Source organism: Oncorhynchus mykiss, chromosome 30 (assembly GCF_013265735.2).
Source record: "Oncorhynchus mykiss isolate Arlee chromosome 30, USDA_OmykA_1.1, whole genome shotgun sequence".
NCBI lineage: Eukaryota > Metazoa > Chordata > Actinopteri > Salmoniformes > Salmonidae > Oncorhynchus > Oncorhynchus mykiss.
In genome coordinates, this window is record NC_050570.1 from 11,096,616 (window position 1) to 11,113,703 (window position 17,088).

Consider the following 17,088-nt stretch of genomic DNA (forward strand, 5'->3'; position numbering starts at 1 on the left):
CTGAATTTAAATGTATTTGGCTGAGGTGTATGTAAACTTCCAACTTCAGCTGTAAATGATACACAACAACAATGATAAGCCTCATCCCCTGTATCATTCTTTTAGCTTGGTCAGGTTAGAAAGTGTCTCTTTAAAACCCTTAGCCTATATTTTCGGAGTCCTCGCTGAAATCTAATTAACATAATACAAATATCCTCATCAAAATCTGTCTGTTTAAGCTAGAGATCTTTTTTTGCATGGTCTGCGTTTCAAGCCACCGTATCCACCGATATCCTCCCTTCCGCATCTGCGGTGAAAGGTGGCAGAGCTAGAGCGGTGTTTGTTGGACCATGGGACATCACAAAAATTGTTCCTGTTACGAAACGTCTAGCGTCCAAACAGTTTGCCCTACAAACTATTATGATCCTCTATTGACAGATTAGACTCTCACGGACGCCATGGTGCTGTAGGACGCCCACAAGACTTGTCTGAAGGTCCCCGTACCGTTTTATAAAAATGAATGGAAGTATATATCTAGATAGTTTAGTGCCTAAAATAAAATGAATGGGGGAAAAATGTTTTAATAGTTTTTAAAATTACATTGTTTCCTGATCTTTCTTATATCTCTCAGATATAGGACCGACACTTCAGAACAGTCTTCTTTTAGATTATGTTTTTGGGGGGAACTATCTGTTCCATGTATTGAATCTGTTATTCAGTGGGTTTCTATTGTCTAATAGCCTTAATGCCAAATTCAATGTTTCATCCAATAAATGTGTGTATATATTTTTTTTTTCTACAATAAGTGGTCTTAAAAATCAAAATCGACTAGCTAAATAATCCTTAGTATCATCATCTTTAAACAATTCCATATGTTAGCTTAGAACCCCCCCCCCCCCCCCCCCCCCCCCCCCAAGCTTAGAGGGTTAAGACTGTGACCCTCGTTGCAGCAGGCTCTAGCTGTATTGAATTATTAACCAGGCTGCTGTTGTCCCAGGTAACCTTGTGGTAAGCTGGTAACAACACTAAGCTGTTATAACAGGCATGCAGTCACTTTCAAGCTCCGGTGTTGCTCAACCTAGAACTTTACCACCGGTATCAATCATTCCCTCTAGTAGGTCCTTTATCACTTTCTTGTGCTGTTGAGCTTACGAGGTGAACTTTCTCCCAGTACAGTGAAGAGATTGGGGGCCATCCAGTAGCTGCAAATACTAGCTCTTTCTAATTTCTCTTTCTCCTGCACTAACTCTTTCCTCTCACCTGTCCTCTCTGCCCCCTCCTCCTTAGTATCTTTCTCGGCCTTGGTCTTATTTTTCACTAATATCTCCCTCCATTATTTTACACCTCTTCTCTGTACCCCTCTCACCAACTGAATCATGAGATGCAAAGTGGACCAGAGTTGGCCTAGACGTCACAGTTGACACATTATGGAATGGGTTCATGAGAATGTTCCCTTTTTAATGCCAACCGCTAAAGGAGTGGACTCGTGAGAAGTAGGCCATTTTAAATCATGAGAAGTAGGCCATTTTAAATCATGAGAAGTAGGCCATTTTAAATCATGAGAAGTAGGCCATTTTAAATCATGAGAAGTAGGCCATTTTAAATCATGAGAAGTAGACCATTTTAAATCATGAGAAGTAGGCCATTTTAAATCATGAGAAGTAGGCCATTTTAAATCATGAGAAGTAGGCCATTTTAAATCATGAGAAGTAGGCCATTTTAAATCATGAGAAGTAGGCCATTTTAAATCATGAGAAGTAGGCCATTTTAAATCATGAGAAGTAGGCCATTTTAAATCATGTTCTGCAGAGGTCCAATCTAACGTCTTGTAGTTCTGACACTGAAGGACCACAAGCTTGTCTGGAAGTGACTGTTTTTTTTTTAGCCTCCGGCCTGTGGTGTTCTCCTCGGTCAACTAACTGAGGGACCAAGACAGTTGACATAGTTGGTACCCTGTTGCCCACCAGTCTACCTCGTTCTAGACCCATCGCTTTAAAATCCAATCAAATCATGATTTATCTTGCTGATTACAGAATGAGAAAGAGTCTACTTGAGAACATTGTTTTCTGTGAGAACCATGTTCTACTGTGGTCATGGGGGGAACATTCCTTATGAAAAGGACATTTCACTCTGTCTACGGTCTTAGTTCAATTACAGTGATAAAGTAGATTTGTGGTGTTCTCTGGCAGAACTCTGTGCTACATACATTTGTAATGACTTACAACCGGTTCTGAATGAGATGCGGTTTACTTCATCTTCCTTCCCCCTCTCTGCTCGGTCAAATAACATCTCAATGATTTGGGGACTGTAAACATAATTATGGCCAAACATCTGTTCCAAGGGCTAGGCAACCCTGTTCCTAAAGTTCAGCTTGTACTTATTTTAGTACCAACCATATCTGATTCCACCGGTAACCTCATCAACAGTGCTAATTGATCAATATCGGTGACTTAAGATTGACAAGTTTGGACAGGTGCCTGTGGCAGTGACTCATCAAGACCTAGGTGGTAACAGTCGGAAATATGTGTTGGCTGAGCCAAACTTATGGGCTTTCATTGCTCTATTTTTCAGAGGAGGAGTTGAGGAAACTTCGAGAAGAAACCAATATAGAGACACTGAAACATGAACTGGAGAAAGAGAGATCGAAAAGGCTGGACTTGGAACAGAAACTGAACTTAGAAGTTCTCAAAACGAGGTAAGAGGCGTGTGCGCAGACGCTCTACTGCTGGCTTCCGTGTGTCGGCCCCTGTGTGTGTCGGCCCCTGTGTGTGTCGGCCCCTGTGTGTGTGAGCGGAGCGTTCCCGATTTGACTGGAGCGCTGAGCGTGATTTCCAAAGGCTGGAGCGTTGGTCTTCTAGCCCGCTCCAATTTCGCTCCAGTAGCGCTCACATCATGAGCTCAGGGCATGCCCGGCCCAGCGTGCATTTGTAGTCTACTTGTGTGCTGCTACAGCCCCTTGCTTTAGCTACTGTCATGGAGTTCGCTAAATATTTTCATAAAGAAACTGATAAAACACACAGGTGCAAAATCGAAGTGACTTCCGAAGATGAGGACCAAGTGGGGGAGTGCGGTGATGTAATGTCCATAACAAAAGAATCATTGTGGAATCTGAAAAGACAGTTTCTAAAGAAAGGAATGAGGTGGGTAGCTAATTAATAGATAATTGTGTCAATGTATCAAACTATTTATAAACATAAAATCTGTTCTCTTAAGTTCCCTTCATTTTTGTTCTATTATCTATACAATAGGCCGTAATATATTTTTTTTGTCCCAATAGTCCTGGAATATTCCAACTTTGAAGGAGCTTTCCGTTTTGATTGAATTATACAAACCTAGAGGCCTATAAATAATTAAACATGCATCCCTACCCAGCCTGGCAAGCTTGGCCAAAAGGGGTGTTTAGCATCACGAGCGGCTCTACAAGCGTGGAGAGGATATTCTCCACTGCTGGCTGGCTCTCCAGGAACCATCGCATGAGCCTGATGCCACAGACTCTAAAAATAGATTCAAAGGCAAAAATGAGTAATAAGGCATTAAAAAAAAAAAGTGTATTTCATTCAAAATAACTCACAGCTGATATGCACAATTTATAGACCATAATGATTTAATACAACAAAATGTTTTTTAAATGCTGAGCGCTTAATGTCCCTGACTCCTTACCAGCCTCGTGTCACAATGTATGTCTTTGTAAGCTATAGCCTTGAAATAATTGAAATAATATATCCTGAATAATTCATTTGTTTCTTTCTTAGGCTCCTTGTCTGGCTCCTGACCTATTTAGAGTTGATATGCTGTTTAATATGACATGCAGCCTATTTGAAATGATGAGCTCTTCTTACATTCACCTTTTCATCTTTATTATAATACTTTTCATTTGGTTTCAATACTTCAAAACCAAATGGTAGGTATAAGTAGTCACAAAAATAGATGGTTACATTGGGATTTTTAATGAATAGAGCGGGAGTTAATTTTCCTGTGAGTGAGGAGCGGTATTTAGTGGAGCTCCATGAGCGATGAGCGGGATTTACAACCGCTCAACTCAAAATCAAATCAAAGTTTATTTGTCTGTGTGTGTGTCGGTCGGTCCCTGTGTGTGTGTGTGTGTCGGTCGGTCCCTGTGTGTGTGTGTGTGTGTGTGTGTCGGTCGGTCCCTGTGTGTGTGTCGGTCCCTGTGTGTGTGTGTCGGTCCCTGTGTGTGTATGTGTCGGTCGGTCCCTGTGTGTGTGTGTCGGTCGGTCCCTGTGTGTGTGTGTGTGTGTCGGTCGGTCCCTGTGTGTGTGTGTGTGTCGGTCGGTCCCCGTGTGTGTGTGTGTGTGTGTGTCGGTCGGTCCCCGTGTGTGTGTGTGTGTGTCGGTCGGTCCCTGTGTGTGTGTCGGTCGGTCCCTGTGTGTGTGTCGGTCGGTCCCTGTGTGTGTGTCGGTCGGTGTGTGTGTGTTTTTGTCGGTCTGTGTGTGTGTGTGTGGGTCATTCGGTCCCTGTGTGTGTGTGGGTCTGTCGGTCCCTGTGTGTGTGTGTGGGTCGGTCGGTCCCTGTGTGGGTGTTTGTCGGTCCCTGTGTGTGTGTGTGTCGGTCGGTCCCTGTGTGTGGGTCGGTCAGTCCCTGTGTGTGGGTCTGTCGGTTCCTGTGTGTGTGTGTGTGTGTGTGTGTGTGTGTGTGTGTGTGTCGGTCGGTCCCTGTGTGTGTGTGGGTCTGTCGGTCCCTGTGTGTGTGTGGGTCGGTCGGTCCCTGTGTGTGTGTGTGGGTCGGTCGGTCCCTGTGTGTGGGTCGGTCGGTCCCTGTGTGTGGGTCGGTCGGTCCCTGTGCGTGGGTCTGTCGGTCCCTGTGTGTGTGTGTCGGTCGGTCCCTGTGTGTGTGGGTCGTTCTGTCCGTGTGTGTGTGGGTCTGTCGGTCCCTGTGTGTGTGTGTGTGTGTGGGTCGGTCGGTCCCTGTGTGTGTGGGTCATTCGGTCCCTGTGTGTGTGGGTCATTCGGTCCCTGTGTGTGTGGGGGTCTGTCGGTCCCTGTGTGTGTGTGTGTGGGTCGGTCGGTCCCTGTGTGTGTGTGTGTGGGTCGGTCCCTGTGTGTGTGTGTGTGGGTCGGTCGGTCCCTGTGTGTGTGTGTGTGGGTCGGTCGGTCCCTGTGTGTGTGTGTGTGGGTCGGTCGGTCCCTGTGTGTGTGGGTCGGTCGGTCGGTCCCGGTGTGTGTGGGTCGGTCGGTCCCGGTGTGTGTGGGTCGGTCGGTCCCGGTGTGTGTGGGTCGGTCGGTCCCGGTGTGTGTGTGTGTGTGTGGGTCGGTCGGTCCCTGTGTGTGTGTGTGGGTCGGTCGGTCCCGGTGTGTGTTGGTCGGTCCCTGTTTGTGTGTGTGTAGGTCGGTCCCTGTGTGTGTCGGTCGGTCCCTGTGTGTGTTGGTCGGTCAGTCTGTCCCTGTGTGTGTGTGTGGGTCAGTCGGTCCCTGTATGTGTTGGTCGGTCCTTGTTTGTGTGTGTGTGGGTCGGTCGGTCCCTGTGTGTGTGTGTGTGTGTGGGTCGGTCGGTCCCTGTGTGTGGGTCGGTCGGTCCCTGTGCGTGGGTCTGTCGGTCCCTGTGTGTGTGTGTCGGTCGGTCCCTGTGTGTGTGGGTCGTTCTGTCCGTGTGTGTGTGGGTCTGTCGGTCCCTGTGTGTGTGTGTGTGTGTGGGTCGGTCGGTCCCTGTGTGTGTGGGTCGGTCGGTCCCTGTGTGTGTGGGTCATTCGGTCCCTGTGTGTGTGGGTCATTCGGTCCCTGTGTGTGTGGGGGTCTGTCGGTCCCTGTGTGTGTGTGTGTGGGTCGGTCGGTCCCTGTGTGTGTGGGTCGGTCGGTCGGTCCCGGTGTGTGTGGGTCGGTCGGTCCCGGTGTGTGTGGGTCGGTCGGTCCCGGTGTGTGTGGGTCGGTCGGTCCCGGTGTGTGTGTGTGTGTGGGTCGGTCGGTCCCTGTGTGTGTGTGTGGGTCGGTCGGTCCCGGTGTGTGTTGGTCGGTCCCTGTTTGTGTGTGTGTAGGTCGGTCCCTGTGTGTGTCGGTCGGTCCCTGTGTGTGTTGGTCGGTCAGTCTGTCCCTGTGTGTGTGTGTGGGTCAGTCGGTCCCTGTATGTGTTGGTCGGTCCTTGTTTGTGTGTGTGTGTGTCGGTCAGTCCCTGTGCGTGGGTCTGTCGGTCCCTGTGTGTGTGTGTGTGTGTGTGTGTGTGTGGGTCTGTCGGTCCCTGTGTGTGTGTGTGGGTCGGTCGGTCCCTGTGTGGGTGTTTGTCGGTCCCTGTGTGTGTGTGTGTCGGTCGGTCCCTGTGTGTGGGTCGGTCAGTCCCTGTGTGTGGGTCTGTCGGTTCCTGTGTGTGTGTGTGTGTGTGTGGGTCTGTCGGTCCCTGTGTGTGTGTGGGTCGGTCGGTCCCTGTGTGTGTGCGTGTGTGTGGGTCGGTCGGTCCCTGTGTGTGGGTCGGTCGGTCCCTGTGCGTGGGTCTGTCGGTCCCTGTGTGTGTGTGGGTCGGTCGGTCCCTGTGTGTGTGGGTCATTCGGTCCCTGTGTGTGTGGGTCATTCGGTCCCTGTGTGTGTGGGGGTCTGTCGGTCCCTGTGTGTGTGTGTGTGTGTGTGTGTGTGTGGGTCGGTCGGTCCCTGTGTGTGTGTGTGTGGGTCGGTCCCTGTGTGTGTGTGTGGGTCGGTCGGTCCCTGTGTGTGTGGGTCGGTCGGTCGGTCCCTGTGTGTGTGGGTCGGTTGGTCGGTCCCTGTGTGTGTGCGTCGGTCGGTCCCGGTGTGTGTGGGTCGGTCGGTCCCGGTGTGTGTGTGTGTGTGTGGGTCGGTCGGTCCCGGTGTGTGTGTGTGTGGGTCGGTCGGTCCCGGTGTGTGTTGGTCGGTCCCTGTTTGTGTGTGTGTAGGTCGGTCCCTGTGTGTGTCGGTCGGTCCCTGTGTGTGTTGGTCGGTCAGTCTGTCCCTGTGTGTGTGTGTGTGTAGGTCGGTCCCTGTGTGTGTCGGTCGGTCCCTGTGTGTGTTGGTCGGTCAGTCTGTCCCTGTGTGTGTGTGTGTGGGTCAGTCGGTCCCTGTATGTGTTGGTCGGTCCTTGTTTGTGTGTGGGTGTGTCGGTCAGTCCCTCTGCGTGGGTCTGTCGGTCCCTGTGTGTGTGTGTGTGTGTGTGTGTGTGTGTGTGTGGGTCGGTCGGTCCCTGTGAGTGTGTGTGTGTGTGGGTCGGTCGGTCGGTCGGTCCCTGTGTGTGTGTGTGTGTGTGTGTGTGTGTGTGTGGGTCGGTCGGTCCCTGTGTGTGTGTGGGTCGGTCGGTCGGTCCCTGTGTGTGTGTGGGTCGGTCGGTCGGTCCCTGTGTGTGCGTGGGTCGGTCGGTCCCTGTGCGTGGGTCGGTCGGTCACTGTGTGTGGGTCGGTCGGTCACTGTGTGTGTGGGTCGGTCGGTCCCTGTGTTTGTGTGTGTGTTTGTCGGTCGGTCCCTGTGTGTGTGTGTGTGTTTGTCGGTCGGTCCCTGTGTTTGTGTGTGTGTTTGTTTGTCGGTCGGTCCCTGTGTGTGTGTGTGTGTGTCGGTCCCTGTGTGTGTGTGTGTCGGTCTCTATGTCTTGTCCCTGTTAAAAATAGAGCCTCTCCCTTGAGTTGGGTATTGAGAATATGTCAAGAGGCCGAGCCAGGCTGCCAATAAGCATTCATGCACATAGTGACTCCCTCAATACCCTAGCCTCTGTAACACTAAACCCAAAGGTCTCTAATGTCATATGTCTAAGTATAAATCACATCTGTGTCTGTGAAGTCTCAATTTGTTTTATATGGAAAAATCCCTCTGTGTCAATCCTTTGAAGGCTAGAAAAAACCGTTAAGATGACGTCTCATTTATTTTCTTTTGTGATCACTGATAAGTGAAACCAATATTGTTATGAATCATTTTGCATTCACCTGTCTGGCACAATAATGTCTCAATAAGGTAATGTGTTTTTCTGAAGCCACGGTTAATGCTCTACCTACTACTAATGCTTTGTCTCTCCTGTTCCTAGATCAGAAGATTCCGCACCACAGCCACCCAGAGCAACACCTGCAGCTCCCACAGCCAACAGTACAGGTCAGCCAGAAACGGGTATATACTGTACACAGCTAAAGATACGCACAGGTTATTAGAATCATGACCGACGAGCTCATTCACAAATCTTTAGAATGTCTGTCATTAGACAGAGGCCACCAGCGCCTTAACACTCCACCTCGCTCACCTTTTCAAATTCACATGACCTGTCTAATAAGGCCTCGGAATGGAGAAGAGTTGGTGTGACTCATCTCATCTTTTCAGCTCTCTGAACCTCAGGGATCGGCTTCTCTGTGTGGGAGTTATAGTTGAAGCGATGTGCTTTTCTTAGCCTCTCCGCTCACTACCCATCAAAAAACCATCTCTCGCCTCTCTGTCTGTGTGTGTGTGTGTGTGTGTGTCGGTCACTTACGCTGGTGTGTGTGTGCAACACGCAGCACAAACAGGAAGTGTGTGTAAGTAGGAGTGCTCCAGTGAAAGTGTGGGGACAGGAGGAAGAGGAATGTGTGATGAATTGCATCCCTCTCTCTCTCTCTGTAGGGAATGTCACACATTTCTATAAGGTGTATGAATGTGGCTGTGGAACATTTGCCTTTCTACTCCCCTGTGGCCGTGCTCAAATCCAGATTTTCTCACACCAGGGTTCTCCACTTAATTCAGTCAGCCTGGTTTTCAAATTAGGCTTTCTTTGTACTTCTAGTGACTGCTTCAACTCCTTAAGTGGGTATTGTCCCTGCCCCACAAGAAATAGGCTAGTATGGTTCATACAAATGCATTATGTAGGCCTACTGCAAGCTGTAGCTTTTTAAAACGTTGTAGTGAATAAGATGTTTCACCGTATGGAGAATGTCTGGGACTGTCTGGGACTGTCTGGGACTGCCCTAGAAATGACATTTACCTGAAAGCCCTAACTACAATGGTTGCTTACTTTTCTTGTCAGACAACCTATTCAGGTATTTGCTATTCTCGGAAACCCAGAACAAAAATCTGGCGTAATTGCGTCAGGTTAGATTTATGAGATAAGATACTAATGACACTAGCAAAGTCTCCACCACCTTAAACAGAAACCCTCAGCCAAAGCATGGGCCAAATGTCCCATTTCTAAAACCAAAAGATGCGAACACCTGAGAAATTGTGACTTGTCCAAATGATCGGTGACAATCTTTTGGGGTCTCGGGAACAAACTTCCTTGTTATTCGTCGCATCCCATATTGACAGACGCTACAATACCATCCTATGTTATGCCTTTGTCTGTCCACAAGAGATTTAAGTATACTGAACAAAAATATAAACACAACATGCAATCATTTCAAAGATTTTATGAAGTTGCTGGATATTGGCGGGAACTGGAACACGCTGTCGTACACGTTGATCCAGAGCATCCAATACATGCTTAATGGGTGACATGTCTGGTGAGAATGCCGGTCATGGAAGAGCTGGGACACTTTTAGCTTCCAGGAATGGTGTACAGATCCTTGAGACATGGGGCCGTGCATTAGCATGCTGAAACATGTCATGGCGGCTGATAATGGCACGACAATGGGCCTCAGCATCTCGTAACCGTATCTCTCTGCATTCAAATTGCCATAGATCCGCTGTGTTCATTGTCAGTAGCTTATGCCTCCCCATACCATAACCCCACCACCGCCATGGGGCACTCTGTTCACAACGTTGACATCAGCAAACTGCTCGCCCACACAACACTATACACGTGGTCTGCGGTTGTGAGGCCGGTTGGACGTACTGCCAAATTCTCTAAAACGACATTGGAGGTGGCTTATGGTTGAGAAATTAACATTCAGTTCTCTGGCAACAGCTCTGGTGGACAATCCTGCAGTCAACATGCCAATTGCATGCTCCCTCAACTTGAGACATCTGTGGCATTGTGTTGAGACAAAACTGAACATTTTAGTGACCTCATTACAAGGTGCCCCTGTGTAATGATCATGATGTTTAATCAGGTTGTTGATATGCCACACCTGTCAGGTGGCTAGATTATCTTGGAAAAGGAGAAATGCTCATTAACAGGGATTTAAGCAAATTTGTGTACACAATTTGAAAGAAAAAATGGAACAATTCTAGGATCTGTTATTTCAGACCATGAAACATGGGACCAACACTTTACATGTTGCATTTATATTTTTGTTCAGTGTATTTTCAGATGTAAGAATTCAGTGTGCGGCCTTATGCTTGACCTCAGACGTAAACACTTTAACCGTTTGTCATGACTCTCCAAAACCCACCACCATAGTCTCGGAAATCCCAGACCGATGTTAACATTGTGGGAGTTGGGAGGCTACCCGTCTGCCTACTGTAGGAAGACTGACCACCACATTGCTCGTCCACTCAGCCACTCTTAATTCTTCTATATTCCAAACAGGGAGGCTGTGGTGCAGATTTTAACGGTACACATGTGAGGTGTCTAAGGGGAATAAGCAGTGTTGTCTATTTTAATTGGGTGTGATGTCGGGCTGCTATTCATTTGAATTAGGTGTCTGGTAGAGAGCTGTTAGTTAATTGGTTCCAGAGACACTAGTGATAATTCAGCATGTGGTGAGAGAGAAGGGTGTTCGGATAAACTTTGATGCAGATTAAGAAATACTGATGTAACTGAAATAACTTCGGCCTGACCAGAATAACACAGTGGTGTGGTAATTTAGGCCTGACCAAAATAACACAGTGGTGTGGGAACTTAAAATAACACAGTGGTGTGGTAACTTAGGCATAACCAAAATAACACAGTGGTGTGGTAACTTAGGACTGACCAAAATAACACAGTGGTGTGGTAACTTAAAATAACACAGTGGTGTGGTAACTTAGGCATAACCAAAATAACACAGTGGTGTGGTAACTTAGGCCTGACCAAAATAACACAGTGGTGTGGTAACTTAGGCATAACCAAAATAACACAGTGGTGTGGTAACTTAGGCCTGACCAAAATAACACAGTGGTGTGGTAACTTAAAATAACACAGTGGTGTGGTAACTTAGGCCTGACCAAAATAACACAGTGGTGTGGTAACTTAGGCCTGACCAAAATAACACAGTGGTGTGATAACTTAGGCATAACCAAAATAACACAGTGGTGTGGTAACTTAGGCCTGACCAAAATAACACAGTGGTGTGGTAACTTAAATAACACAGTGGTGTGGTAACTTAAATAACACAGTGGTGTGGTAACTTAGGCCTGACCAAAATAACACAGTGGTGTGGTAACTTAGGCCTGACCAAAATAACACAGTGGTGTGGTAACTTCGGCCTGACCAAAATAACACAGTGGTGTGGTAACTTCGGCCTGACCAAAATAACACAGTGGTGTGGTAACTTAAAATAACACAGTGGTGTGGTAACTTAGGCCTGACCAAAATAACACAGTGGTGTGGTAACTTAGGCCTGACCAAAATAACACAGTGGTGTGGTAACTTCGGCTTGACCAAAATAACACAGTGGTGTGGTAACTTAGGCCTGACCAAAATAACACAGTGGTGTGGTAACTTAAAATAACACAGTGGTGTGGTAACTTAGGCCTGACTAAAATAACACAGTGGTGTGGTAACTTAAAATAACACAGTGGTGTGGTAACTTAAAATAACACAGTGGTGTGGTAACTTAAAATAACACAGTGGTGTGGTAACTTAAAATAACACAGTGGTGTGGTAACTTAAAATAACACAGTGGTGTGGTAACTTAAAATAACACAGTAGTGTGGTAACTTAAAATAACACAGTGGTGTGGTAACTTAAAATAACACAGTGGTGTGGTAACTTCGGCCTGACCAAAATAACACAGTGGTGTGGTAACTTAGGCATAACCAAAATAACACAGTGGTGTGGTAACTTAAAATAACACAGTGGTGTGGTAACTTAAAATAACACAGTGGTGTGGTAACTTAAAATAACACAGTGGTGTGGTAACTTAGGCATAACCAAAATAACACAGTGGTGTGGTAACTTAAAATAACACAGTGGTGTGGTAACTTAGGCATAACCAAAATAACACAGTGGTGTGGTAACTTAGGCCTGACCAAAATAACACAGTGGTGTGGTAACTTAAAATAACACAGTGGTGTGGTAACTTAGGCATAACCAAAATAACACAGTGGTGTGGTAACTTAGGCCTGACCAAAATAACACAGTGGTGTGGTAACTTAAAATAACACAGTGGTGTGGTAACTTAAAATAACACAGTGGTGTGGTAACTTAAAATAACACAGTGGTGCGGTAACTTAAAATAACACAGTGGTGCGGTAACTTAAAATAACACAGTGGTGCGGTAACTTAAAATAACACAGTGGTGTGGTAACTTAAAATAACACAGTGGTGTGGTAACTTAGGCATAACCAAAATAACACAGTGGTGTGGTAACTTCGGCCTGACCAAAATAACACAGTGGTGTGGTAACTTAGGCATAACCAAAATAACACAGTGGTGTGGTAACTTAAAATAACACAGTGGTGTGGTAACTTAAAATAACACAGTGGTGTGGTAACTTAAAATAACACAGTGGTGTGGTAACTTAGGCATAACCAAAATAACACAGTGGTGTGGTAACTTAGGCCTGACCAAAATAACACAGTGGTGTGGTAACTTAGGCATAACCAAAATAACACAGTGGTGTGGTAACTTAGGCCTGACCAAAATAACACAGTGGTGTGGTAACTTAAAATAACACAGTGGTGTGGTAACTTAAAATAACACAGTGGTGTGGTAACTTAGGCATAACCAAAATAACACAGTGGTGTGGTAACTTAGGCATAACCAAAATAACACAGTGGTGTGGTAACTTAGGCCTGACCAAAATAACACAGTGGTGTGGTAATTTAAAATAACACAGTGGTGTGGTAACTTAGGCCTGACCAAAATAACACAGTGGTGTGGTAACTTAAAATAACACAGTGGTGTGGTAACTTAAAATAACACAGTGGTGTGGTAACTTAGGCATAACCAAAATAACACAGTGGTGTGGTAACTTAGGCATAACCAAAATAACACAGTGGTGTGGTAACTTAAAATAACACAGTGGTGTGGTAACTTAAAATAACACAGTGGTGTGGTAACTTAAAATAACACAGTGGTGTGGTAACTTAAAATAACACAGTGGTGTGGTAACTTAGGCCTGACCAAAATAACACAGTGGTGTGGTAACTTAAAATAACACAGTGGTGTGGTAACTTAAAATAACACAGTGGTGTGGTAACTTAGGCATAACCAAAATAACACAGTGGTGTGGTAACTTAGGCATAACCAAAATAACACAGTGGTGTGGTAACTTAAAATAACACAGTGGTGTGGTAACTTAAAATAACACAGTGGTGTGGTAACTTAAAATAACACAGTGGTGTGGTAACTTAAAATAACACAGTGGTGTGGTAACTTAAAATAACACAGTGGTGTGGTAACTTAAAATAACACAGTGGTGTGGTAACTTAAAATAACACAGTGGTGTGGTAACTTAAAATAACACAGTGGTGTGGTAACTTAAAATAACACAGTGGTGTGGTAACTTCGGCCTGACCAAAATAACATAGTGGTGTGGTAACTTAGGCCTGACCAAAATAACACAGTGGTGTGGTAACTTAAAATAACACAGTGGTGTGGTAACTTCGGCCTGACCAAAATAACACAGTGGTGTGGTAACTTAGGACTGACCAAAATAACACAGTGGTGTGGTAACTTAAAATAACACAGTGGTGTGGTAACTTAGGCATAACCAAAATAACACAGTGGTGTGGTAACTTAGGCCTGACCAAAATAACACAGTGGTGTGGTAACTTAGGCCTGACCAAAATAACACAGTGGTGTGGTAACTTAAAATAACACAGTGGTGTGGTAACTTAAAATAACACAGTGGTGTGGTAACTTAAAATAACACAGTGGTGTGGTAACTTAGGCCTGACCAAAATAACACAGTGGTGTGGTAACTTAAAATAACACAGTGGTGTGGTAACTTAAAATAACACAGTGGTGTGGTAACTTAAAATAACACAGTGGTGTGGTAACTTAAAATAACACAGTGGTGTGGTAACTTAGGCCTGACCAAAATAACACAGTGGTGTGGTAACTTAAAATAACACAGTGGTGTGGTAACTTCGGCCTGACCAAAATAACACAGTGGTGTGGTAACTTAGGACTGACCAAAATAACACAGTGGTGTGGTAACTTAAAATAACACAGTGGTGTGGTAACTTAGGCCTGACCAAAATAACACAGTGGTGTGGTAACTTAGGCCTGACCAAAATAACACAGTGGTGTGGTAACTTAGGCCTGACCAAAATAACACAGTGGTGTGGTAACTTAAAATAACACAGTGGTGTGGTAACTTAAAATAACACAGTGGTGTGGTAACTTAGGCCTGACCAAAATAACACAGTGGTGTGGTGCTCACAACATTTGATGCTACTACAAGTATAAGTCGGGTAATGTTGAGTTAAATGTTGAGTTGGTCAAATGTATTTCCATTTCAAACAACATGATTATTTCCTACAGTATAGGCAGCGGTCACCAACACTAGTCCTGGAAAGGATGTGCAGGCTTTTGTTGCAACCCAGCTCTAACAGACTTGATTCAACAAAACGAGGTCTAACAATATCCAATCGGTTCCTCTGCCTCTGCAGACAAGCAGAAGGAGACCATGTACTCGCGGCTGCAGACGTGGCTGTACGACCGGTTTGGAGCGTACATCGAGGACTTCCGCTTCCAGCCGGAGGTGAACACAGTGGAGCCAGATGAGCCGCTAAGCGCTAAGAGGTGAGAACTTCCCCCATAACCACAACGACCTCAGACAACCAATGCTTTCCCATTGAGAAATGATGTACTCTAGATTCTGACTTCATCATTTCCTCTGTAATTGCTCCCCTCGGCCTCTCTCCTCTTGTTTGATCAGCGTGGACGACCAGCCAGCCACTGTAGTCATCAGGTTAACCGGCTCAAAGGACACAGTACATGCTGCTTAGAGAAGGGTCATAAACCTGATGGCTTTGTAATGGGCCTAGAGTCTGTCAGCATGCTATTCATCAGCACCCACCGTAAAGTAGCCAGTCATGATGGGAACTACTGTCCTCATGAGCTCACCCTGATGTCTGATTGGCCTAATATTATAACCTACAGCCAATCCCAGGGCTTTCAGCACAGCAGAAGTTGTAACCATGGTGTTATGGAAGTGGGAGGATTGTCTGACCCCTGGTGGTGGGTTGAGGGCATTGCAGCTGGCCTTTTTTTTTGTTCTTTGATTTTTAGGACTGATTAAGGATCAGCTCTCCCTACACAGTTCATACAGTGACCTTGTTGAGTGGAACTGCACCAACTGGCCCCGTGTCAGTTTTTAGGGCTCCGGTTCTTTCTCCAATTCTCAGTCCTCTCCTGAATGACGTAGACTGGAGTCATGGGGATTCGTACTGAATACAAGTACAATGGACAGAGGGGTGAGAGAAAGAGAGAAGGAAGAGAGGGAGAGAACACTGTGTTCACCATGCCTGTGGAGTCATGGGTAGCCTGACTCAAACTATCCTGGCTGTAATTTTATCCAAGTACATATTAGATGGTAGAGAGGGAGGGAAGAGAAGGAAGGAGCATTCATTGTGCACCAGTTGAAATGGCCTTGATGTTAGTTTTGGAGGCTGAAAGAGATGGGGAGATGGGATAGAGAGGCAGACAAAAATACCTTCTGAGACAAGAGATTCTTCCAGGCACCACATATTTTCTCATGAATGGTGCCTAAATGCAGCAAGATCATTTTGTACTTTTTCTCCACCAAAACAGATCTGGTTCTGTTTGTGCTTGTCTTACATTGTTTATGCTTTTGTCATGCAGAGTTCTAGTTGAATCAAACTCCCTTTCTCTTGTCCCCTGTCCTCAGATTGACTGAAAACATGAGACGACTCAGTAAGTACTGTACATTTAGTGGACAAAATGTAACAATCACACTCTGTCAGGGGTATCTTGACGAATATTCTGAAATATAATCAGAATCAGAATATGAAAAATGTGTTTGTAGTAATAAATAGATTTTTGTCTGAGTCTCTGATTGTGCTTTAATGGTCAATACTTTCTACTCCTCTGTAGAGCGAGGTGCCAAACCTGTCACTAACTTCAAGAGGAACCTTTTTGCCTTATCCAGCTGGCACTCCGTGTATACGTCAACCTTTGCCTTCATTGTGAGTGTGCACACGCACACACACACTATCACAGCGTATGAAAGATCCCAGCAATGAAGATCAATATCTCTGTGTGTGTGTGTGTGTGTGTGTGTGTGTGTGTGTGTGTGTGTGTGTGATATATATTTGTATATATATATTATATACATGTATATATATTTGTTTATAGATTTACATTAACATTTCTCTCTTTATTGGCATCTGCATGAGTACAGTATATAATATCTATTGCATAGTAACGAGATGACCATACTTGGTATGGGTTATAGACTAGCGATGGTAGATTGTGTGACCTGTTCTCCCCTCCCCCACTCCCTCTCTGTTTTCCACAGATCTATGTGAATGCAGCGTGGCACGGTTGGGCCATCCCCTTGTTTCTCTTCCTAGCCATTCTCAGGCTGTCCTTGAATTACCTCATTTCCAGGTAGCTTACCTCTTTGCAATGTGCATCACCTATTGTCCAGTGGAACAATTAACAATCTGCTTGTGAAATGAGTCAAACATGTTTCTCTCCGCTTTCTTCTCAGAGGTTGGAGGATCCAGTGGAGTATTGTGCCGGAGATCTCTGAACCTGCGGTAAGAAGTGTATGATGTAAACCTCTTTTGGGAAGGGGGTCCAATTTGGGGGCACTGGGTGTTACCAGAACAATTTCTGCTTTGGGGGGGGGAATAGTTTTTGATGTAACTTTCCTCTTTTCCCAGGATCCACCAAAGGAGGATCTGACTGTTTCAGAGAAGTTCCAGTTAGTTCTTGATGTTGCTCAAAAAGCACAGGTGAGCTGTGATCATGTGATTTGATCATGTCTTCACCTTTTGATTTAGAAAGGGCGAGAGATGGGCTCCCAAGTGGCGCAGCGGTCTAAGGCACTGCATTGCCGTATTAGAGGCGTCACTACAGACCCTGGTTCGTTCCCGGGTTGTATCACAACTGGCCGTGATCGGGAGTCCCATAGGGTGGTGCACAATTGGC

The 17,088-nt window shown here is 45.9% G+C and overlaps 1 protein-coding gene across 7 annotated transcripts in view; it reads left to right on the forward strand.

Moving 5' to 3' along the window:
* The window catches only part of LOC110521310 (GRAM domain-containing protein 4), a 52,494-nt gene that overhangs the window by 26,712 nt on the left and 8,694 nt on the right, over positions 1–17,088 (forward strand). For 4 of the 7 annotated variants that reach the window (XM_021598787.2, XM_021598791.2, XM_021598795.2 and 1 more), the window contains exons 4-12: positions 2,551–2,674; positions 3,000–3,119; positions 7,945–8,024; positions 14,580–14,712; positions 15,821–15,846; positions 16,027–16,118; positions 16,451–16,542; positions 16,646–16,694; positions 16,821–16,892. In XM_021598787.2, the coding sequence (XP_021454462.2) occupies positions 2,551–2,674; positions 3,000–3,119; positions 7,945–8,024; positions 14,580–14,712; positions 15,821–15,846; positions 16,027–16,118; positions 16,451–16,542; positions 16,646–16,694; positions 16,821–16,892 (788 nt within the window). The remainder of the gene's footprint in view (positions 1–2,550; positions 2,675–2,999; positions 3,120–7,944; positions 8,025–14,579; positions 14,713–15,820; positions 15,847–16,026; positions 16,119–16,450; positions 16,543–16,645; positions 16,695–16,820; positions 16,893–17,088) is intronic. The other 3 variants (XM_021598790.2, XM_021598793.2, XM_021598794.2) reach the window with 3 other exon arrangements.